The sequence below is a fragment of the Rhea americana genome, unplaced genomic scaffold (genome assembly GCF_003343005.1).
Source record: "Rhea americana isolate MKP2758 unplaced genomic scaffold, rheAme1 scaffold_90, whole genome shotgun sequence".
NCBI classification, from domain to species: Eukaryota; Metazoa; Chordata; class Aves; order Rheiformes; family Rheidae; genus Rhea; species Rhea americana.
The window spans coordinates 2,555,604-2,564,042 of record NW_028187089.1 but is presented as its reverse complement, the minus strand read 5'-3'; the positions used below and the strand labels follow the sequence as shown (position 1 = coordinate 2,564,042).

At 58.4% G+C, this 8,439-nt stretch overlaps 1 protein-coding gene and 1 long non-coding RNA gene across 3 annotated transcripts; one reads left to right on the top strand and one right to left on the bottom strand.

The window, feature by feature from the left end:
- Positions 1-80: 80 nt before the first annotated feature.
- On the bottom strand, positions 81-4,839 carry CCNB3 (cyclin B3). 2 transcript variants are annotated; one of them, XM_085324315.1, is made up of 12 exons: positions 4,807-4,839; positions 4,344-4,466; positions 4,163-4,246; positions 3,809-3,927; positions 3,339-3,426; positions 2,843-2,941; positions 2,575-2,667; positions 2,144-2,281; positions 1,469-1,624; positions 888-1,037; positions 465-595; positions 81-307 (listed from the first exon to the last, which is right to left on the bottom strand). In XM_085324315.1, exons 2-12 carry the CDS (start codon positions 4,434-4,436, stop codon positions 238-240), a joined length of 1,221 nt encoding a protein of 406 aa, XP_085180441.1. In that variant the 5' UTR covers positions 4,437-4,466; positions 4,807-4,839; the 3' UTR covers positions 81-237. The 2 variants fall into 2 exon arrangements, with proteins under 2 accessions (XP_085180441.1, XP_085180442.1); XM_085324316.1 differs by having other exon boundaries at positions 4,344-4,454.
- A 1,545-nt stretch (positions 4,840-6,384) lies between these two features.
- Positions 6,385-8,236, top strand: LOC146584710 (uncharacterized). Its single transcript, XR_014898151.1, has 3 exons — positions 6,385-6,874; positions 7,087-7,365; positions 8,164-8,236. It is a non-coding gene; the product is annotated as an uncharacterized LOC146584710 (long non-coding RNA).
- The last annotated feature ends 203 nt before the right edge of the window (positions 8,237-8,439 follow it).

Genomic DNA, 8,439 nt, shown 5'->3' with positions numbered 1-8,439 from the left:
CCTCTACCCATGTGCCATATCCAGTGCCTACCAGGGTTTGGCAACCCCTGTCCCAGYAGCCACTGCCAGCACACAGGACATGTACACAATATTTTATTGACAGTTCTACATGACCTTTTTTTTTCTCCCACCCTCCCACTCCCTCCCATTTAATTAAAACAATCGTGCTATCTATATACACAGTGCTCTGATGCCAAAGAGCACCTAGCTATTTACAGGCTATTTACAGAGGCAGGGCTAGCTCTTCAGTATCTCCTCCAGCTTCAGCATGTCCATGGGGGTGGCCTTGGCAACTTCAAAGAAGACCCTGAAAGGAGCCACAGCATCTTAGAGCTCAGTCTCAGCCCTGACACCCCACTGCCACCTGCCACAGTGCCCCTGCTTCCCAAGGACCTGCACTCCTGGTGCCAGCCTTTGCAGTTCCACCAAGAGAACGGGCAGAGGACAGAGCCCCCACCACTCACCTGTGTGAGTACTTGGTCCACACAGCCTTCAATTTGTCATGGGGTTGATATGTGAGTAGGAAGTTCAACCTCTTCACTAGAGGATGCAGGTCCTGGGAGCAGTACCCACTGTAGTACTCCAGTGTGGGGGTCTGCAAAGGGACAGAGAGGGTGAGCTAGGTCCTCCCTGCTAAGCCACAGCCATCATCTTCTCCCCAGCCCTGAGCTCCAGCCCCACAAGAATGAGGTAAGATCTCCCTTCTGCTGGGCAGGTCGATGAGTACCATCTGCAGCACATAGCGCAGTGCCAGSTGAACCAGCATTGCCCCAGCACACAGGCCTGCCTAGTGCTGCGCATCCTGTGGTATGTCTGTGCCAAGGGGCAGAGCTGGTTGYGCAGCCCCTCGGAAGGTGCCAGGGCATCCAGAGCCAGGTGGCACTCACCCAGCCACCGAGGTTCCTCATGGTGAGTGCCAGGAGCAGGCAGCTGGCCGCCAACTTGGAAGGGCTTTCCCGGACGTAGTCATACTCCTGTAGGGTCATCTCGCAGAGGAAGCGGGCCAGTGTCAGGGTCTCCATGTTGGCACGGGCGCACTGGACTCGGGCAGACAGAGAAAGGCTCAGCCTTTTGAGCAAYGCTTTCTGGCCTTTTGGGGATCCAGAACATGTTGCTGCCATGGGGGCCCACAGTCCTGGGGCTGTGGTATTACATAGGCTGTCCTACACCAGTACTGTTTCCACATCTGCTGGAGTGGACCTGGCCAAACTCTCCCTGCTGGCAGGAGGGGATAGGGCTGGTGCATGGCCTGCCCAAGGCTGCAGGGGTGCATATCTACACCCAGGCAGGCCAGACCTCAGCAGGCAGCAGAAACAGGTATAGCACCTGACTCTAGCCTGTCTGGTGGACGCTGTGAAGCACAAGAGTCCCCTCCTGAAGGGAAGGCAACATAAGGGGGGGGGGGGCTCAGAGGCACAAGCACCCCATGGCTGTAACACCAGCCCATTCACTCGCTTTCATACCACACCTTGGCAAAGCGTCGCAGGAACCGGTAGGGGATGGGGATGTTGATATCGAACTTGAGTGTGCGAAGGATGCTCATCTCCATGGCGAGGAGCTCTTCCCGCTTGTAGGCATCATCACAGATGTACAGGAAATCATCTACACATGGGGGGCACCGCTCCTGCCAGGGCACAACCTGCTTAGTAGCCTAACAGGAACTCACCCTGCCARTACTCAGGGGATCCTACCATTTGCAAGGAGGTACAAAGCCTTATGGTTTGCAAGTCCCATAAAGGGCTGCCCTGCTAGGTCCTGAAAGGACCGTTATGATGTTCAGCAGGTCTCATGAAAACAGAGGCAGCATTTATTTGTGTCGCCTCAGCCCTYTTCCTCCATAGCCACACTGACCACCCTCTAGCTCCTAGTACTGCTTGTACAGGATGAACTCAAGTGTCCTGGTGGTCTCTGCACTGCAGAGAGAAGACCCAGGTCACCAGTAGGCAGAATCCAGTCCATCTGGCATGCRTTCACAGCCCCAGGAGGTTTCACCTGGACAGATAAGCCACTCTGGCATCCCTCATTAGCAGTGGCCTGATACATCATATCCTGGCCTTCTCCATAACTCACAGCTACAGAAGGCTGGAAACATACAGCCCTTTCTCCCTCTAGCACTTTGATGCAGCACACTGCAAGGAGTCACCTCAAATTTGGAGGCGATGAGGATGGCCGTAGAGCCAATGAGCTGCAGCTTGTCTCTCATGCTCACCACCTCCACCAGATAGTGGTCCACCAGCTTTACAGCCAAGTATAGCGTCTCATGGTTCAGCTCAAAGTTCTCCTGCAAAGATGCAAGCAGTGGGAAGTCACACAGGAGCCAGGCCACCCCTGCCTCTCCAAGCCTGGTTGCAAAATCCTCCATAAGGGCTAGAGAGGTACCAACAGGACCAAGTTGGGAGTAGGGTCATGCAGACTCGTCTCCAGCTTGGGGTGGCAGGGAGCACATCAGCTCTGCCCTGGGAACTCAGAAGGAGCCTCTACCTAAGTGAGGCAGCCCCATGTGAAATGCCCTGACCCTCACCCAGGGCAGGGGGCTGCTCTGAAGGGTCAGGACTCCTCCCCAGGCTGATGTACCTGCACTTCCACCATCCAGTCCACCAGGATGGCCCGCATGTCCCCACTGATGTCTGGCTGCTTCTCCATGTAGTTGGGGAGCACAAATTTCTCCTGTCAAGGCAGGGGTTGTTAGGGTCTTGCTAGACACCCTCTACCCCAAAATAAGGTGCAGTGGTGACATGCCCACTACTGCCAGGTGCTCAAGAGCCTCTGGGCAGCATGCTGGCTGCTCCCTGAGGGTGGGCAACCTTGCCTGGCTCAGCCTTCCATTGCACTCAGCACCCACCTCTCTCTCTCGCATATAGTCAAAAATCTCCTTGGCGTACTCCGCACTGGCATAAGGATCACYCAGCTGCTCCTTGTCTATGTCCTCTACTGCTGGCACCTGTAAGGATAGCCATCAATGAGGGGCAGCCGCATGCTGTAACGAGGAGAAGTGGGCATGGATCTGCAGGGTGCCTGGGGAGGAGGTCACCCCTTCAAGGCAATGCAACTGCACCTCTAACAGCTCCCCACCCCCAATCTGCCTGACCGCTCTGCCTCACTTGCCCTGCAGCCCCCACCTTGCTCTTTCCCAGAAGAGATGTTTGAAGGAAGAAGGCATGGGGTGCATGTCCCCAGCTCCTGTCACACTGGGCTCATCTCTGAAATTCAAAGCACTGCCTGGGGCCCCAGCACCACTGGCAACAGCCACAGGCCTGCATCACCAGCAAGATCAGGATGAGACCAGGAGCCAGGCTGCACTCCAGGGTCCCTGCCCTCTCCTTGGGCAACTGTGGTACCTGCACAGGCACAGGCTGAGGCTCCTCTGGCACAGGAACCTTCTTGGGCTCTGCAGGAGTCTCTGTCAGGGGAGTTTTTCTCATTGATCTGAATGGGACAAGAGCATAAGTCACCACTGGGTGGGAACCCACACCTCCCGACTCTAAGTGGTCCTCCAGCCCCTTGTTCACTTCAGGAAGTGGCTCAACAGCTTCTAAAATACTCTCATAGACCCAGCTATCCACTGCCCCCTGCCCATGTAGCTCCTGGCCCTACATGGCAACCTGCAGCAGCTAGTGCCATGAATCAACAATGCAGCATGTCCCTTCTCCGAGGGCTGAGGGTACCAGCCCATGGACTCCACATCCCTGAGGAAGTTCCCTCACTGTTGCTTCCTCTCTCCCACCCCCTCCAGAGCTGGATCCCAGGTGCTGCCTCCAGTGTTTTCCCCCCCCACCATTCCTGTCCCCCATCTCACCTGGGTACTCACTTTTTCAGGTTAATCTCATTGTTCTTTGCAACCCCAAGGACAGCTGGTGCCTTCTGCACCTTACGTGGCCCAGCTTTCACAGCTTCCTTCTTCCCCATCACTGTCTGGCTTTTGTGAGCCTGTTTTGAGGGAAATTAGGACATACAGAAAGGTACATAGAGGGAAGCAAAGCAAGAGGTGGTGAATCCTTCCACACAGGCTGGAAGCAAACCCATTCACCCCACAACAGGGCACAAGACACCCTGACACCCTCTGYTCCATCAGCAGAAGGAGGATACCCTGGAGAGCCAGCCCCGCTCCTATAGGGGGCTCAGAGGGAACACAGAAACCCTCTCACCCCAAGGAAGCACTCACATTTGTGATGTCCCCAAATGCCGACCTTTTCTTGGGCCCCCCTTGAGGAGAGGACGGGGACCTCTTCGCTTGACAGCTCTCCTCCTGCAACACAAGCGGTGGGACATGGCAATGGGACCAGCTGCCGCAGAGGAACCCCCACACCTCCTAGCCACTGTCCCCCACCCCGCGGAGGGCTTACCTTCTCAGGTTTGCCATTCTCTGTCACGCTGCCCGCCTTGCCCGCTCGGGGCTGCTTGGTGCCCAGTGTCTTGGCGTTGCGTGGCACCGGCATTGCCTCCCGTCAGCCTCTCTGCAAGCACAGCTGCAGGGCAGAGCGGGGCTTGGTACCAGCGCCTGGCTGCCCCCGACCGGGGGAAACCGAGGCACAGAAAGGGGATGCCAGGGGGCCGCAGGGAGCTTGCTCCTCCGAGGGCCGGGGAGGCAGCAGGGACCGACCCCGGTGGGGGCCGCGCAGAGCGGCACATGGGCTGGCCCGTAGGGGCAGCCCCAGAGGGACCCCGGGGAAGAGGCCCCACGCCTCGGGAAAGGATCCTTGGCCCGGTCCCCACTCCGCGGGCCGGGCCGGGCCGGGCCGGGCCGGGCCGGGCCGGGCCGGGCCGGGCCGGGCCGGGCCGGGCCGGGCCGGGCCGGGCCCCGCTCACCTGCGCCGCCGCCGCGCCGCGCCGCCGCCCTGGCCCCGGNGGGCCGGGCCGGGCCCCGCTCACCTGCGCCGCCGCCGCGCCGCGCCGCCGCCCTGGCCCCGGCTCTTTTGAAAGTAGCAGCCCGGCGGCGGCGGCCGGCACTGGCCAAGCGGCAGCCAATCAGCGCGCGGGCCGCGATGCGGTTACTAGGGGGCGGGCGCGGAGAGTTTAAAATTCGGCCGCGCTGCCCAATGGGGAAAGGCGGTGCCGAAGGGGGCGGGGGCAAGGGCGCGCAAGCCTCTCTCCGATTGGCTGGGTAAGGCTCGGGTTTAAATCGATCTTAAAGTGGCAGCGCACGGACGGGCGCCGCGGGAGCGCGTGGTGCCCCCGCACAGCTGTCGGGCCGCCCCCCCCGCTGAACATCTGTCCGAGCCTGCGCGGCGGCGCGTCGTCTGCGCCTACCTCCGCTGCACATCTGTCCATGCCTCACCTCCGACTGCACATCTGTACAGGTGTGGCCCCCTCCAGCTACACATCTGCCTGTGCCTTGCCCATCCCCCAAATTGCACATCTGTCTGGGACTGCACCCCCCTGCACATCTGTCTACCTCCCCTCCCTCTCCCCTCGCCCCTTCTTCATTACCCCCCGCCCCGGCCCTGCTGTGCAGCMCTGGCTGCCTCCCCACAAGGGGCCTGTCCCCCCCGGCCCTGCTGCAGGCTTGTGCCCTGCAGCCAGCTCCCCGATCGCCTCCCTTAGGAGACCTGGCATCGCAGCTGAGTCCAGCCAGCTCACTGCACGCGCTCCGGCCTCCAGCTTCTCGGGCGCTGCAGGAGAACAAGCCCAGGCACAAAGGATCCCTGGGGCGAGCTGGGCCCAGAGGGCAGCCCCGACCCCGACCTGGGAGCAGGGGAGGCACGGGGGGCAGGAGGGAGGCCTGGGGCACCTCCTGCGCAGAGAGAGCAGTAAAAGGCCCTGAGACGTGGTCCACAGCAAACCGGGGCCGGGAGCGTGCAGGATCAACCTGTGCAACCTGAGGGGTCCCTGCGGCAGCCCCGGCAGGGACAGACCCTCCCTGCTGCTGCAAGTGCAAGTGCAACCCAGTGGTGCCCATTACTGCCCGCGCAACCAGCTGGCGCCCATGGGTGCCTGGCGGCACTGGTGGGCAGGCAGAGCTCCTGAAGCCAGCAGGTTTGTAAAGGCTGGCCAGAGCCACTTTTGCATCTCCATTCCTCAACCCACTGCTTTGCGGGGCCAGCAGGGAAGCAGCTGGGGGAAATCAGGCCAGACAGGGAGATCCTTATCAAAGCAGGGTCTCTTTTTCAGCATGGGACAGGAGCGCGACAGCACAGCAGCTGCCTCTGGCACCGCGTCCGCCCAGCACCCGCAGCAATGCACCGCGCACCAAGYGCAGTGCTGGCAGCTCCTCAGGCTGGACCAGTTTTCCCGGTGTGTTTAATTCTTTCATCTCTCTTCTTCCTTCCAGAACATGTTCCCCTGGCTTCCTACCTCGGAGATGCCCACGTTTGATAGAAAAAAGTCCAAGTGCAATCATGGACAATTATTGAAGAGAGCATCAAATGCATGCCCACAGCTGGCTGCACAGCTAACTGCCCATCTGGCTGACCGTGGGGTCCGTACAAGGAGGGCTCCCACCTGCCACCAAAAACCTACTGCCTGGGTTGACTGTCCACAGCAGCTATGACAGKATAACAGTGGCCGAAGTGGCACGGATTCACCCCCTGAACGCCTCCATGGGAGGAAGGCTGCAGCTTCTGCAGAGACCAGCTAAAGCTTCACTCTCAGCTCTCGCACCAAGATCCTGTAGAGCCCCTGGGAGGTCTTCTGCTGTGGTCTCCCACTGCAGAACTGGCAGGGTGAATTGCAAGGAGTTCTCAGCACCACTGCTGTTTCAGACTCACCCCTTGGAAAGTCTTGGCTGCTGGAGCTCTCTTCTGGGCAGAGTCTTGGCTTGAACTGCAGCCAAACYCAGCTTTGGAGCTACAGGGAGACGAGCATGAACATCTTCCCTAATCAGGCTCTGAGGGCTTGAAAGAGCTGTAAACAAGTTATACCAAGTGCAGCAGAACCAGTAAGTCATGTTTCCTACCCATTTCTGCCCATGCTTTGCCTCCTGTAGTCCTCCTCACTCCCTCCTGCCTCTCCAGCTCCTCTCGCCCCTTGTATTCCTATGCCTTAACCTGGGACAAAGGTGGACATGGCTGGGTCAATGCTGATTAACCAGCTGGTCATTGCCTCTCCAAGCCCATATGACCTAAGTTATCATCATCTTTCCCTTTTCAGGACTCGTTTCCTTCCTCCTCTACCCAGGCATTCRTTGTCACAGTGCTTGTGAGAACGTCACCTCTCTGAGATGACTTTTCTGCTGCGTGGGATGGTACTTGGTAGATGCACGCTGCTGCTTCTGTGAGCCTGGCAAGCACAGAGATTTGCAGGCCACAACCCCCCTGAGTGCTTGTTTCAACCCTTCGCACTTGCTTAGCCAGCCTCTGCATTTGCAAGGAAGCCTGAGGACTGTGTTTCCAGCYGCTGAGGTGGAATGCACGGACAGCTGAGCATCAGGTAGATTTGTGTTTTGCACCCAAGCCTGAGGAGACTAAACATCTCCCARGCCAAGCCAGCCAGCCAAAATCTTGACACCAAAACAGGGAGAGGGCAGCCTGGAATAATGATGTGCCAAATTCCTTGAGAGAGTTGAAAGCAGGTCAAAAAAATATGCCTTTCTCCAGCATCCAAAAGAAGGTGCTCATCTCTTCCTGGAGCTGCAAATCTCTCAAAGATGGCAGGTCACAGGGGTATGAAGAGGCCGTGTTTAACCTGTGGGCTCATCTCCTGTGAGCCAGCAGTTCCTGGCCCTGCAATTCCTGAGTGCCCCAGAGCATGGGTTCCCCTTGGTGGGGTCCTGCTTTGGCCACCACTAGGTGACATGTCCAGCTCCTACGGTTACATGTTCAGGCAGCAATCTCAGCACRCAGGCCATGTGTCCCTGCTGCTCTGCCCTGGACTGCAGGAGCCTGTAAAACCGCAGGAGTGTCTTTCTCTTGGAGGACTTGTAATAGCTGGTCATGCCCAGGCTCTGCACTGGCTGCAGGGCTTTTTCTGTCACTGTGGTTTTGAAAGCAGCCTGGCATGGCCAGGAAGCTGACCTTGCTGCTCTCGGCTCTYGTTAAATGCTGGAGTCACGAGGGTGCTGAGATGAGCTGCCCAAAGCCATACAGAGAGTTTAGGCCCAGAAAAGTACAGAGGAGGTTTGGATGCTGCTCTGTGGGATCCCTCCAATGTCCRTGTGTGTGAATGCTGGAGGATTGCTCTAAAATCCCACAGTATCTTAGACGAGCCTCACTACTCCCTTTCTTGCAGAGATGCCTCTTTGCTTGCAGAGACCCATGGAGGACAGCCCGGGTGGGTGGCAGAGAGGAACTACAGCTGCCCATTTTGTGCTGCTGGCTTTGGTGCCTGTGGCCTGAGCAAGCTGCAGATGCCAAAAATCAGATGGTGGAAACTACAGATGTCTCCGAGGGCAGACTCAGGGGTCAGACTGGCTGTCAGAGAATCGAAAAAGGGGTTGGACACTTTTCTCCTGGTTTCTCCACTTGCCCTCTGGCTTAACAGCCTGAAGCAACTGCATGARGAGTT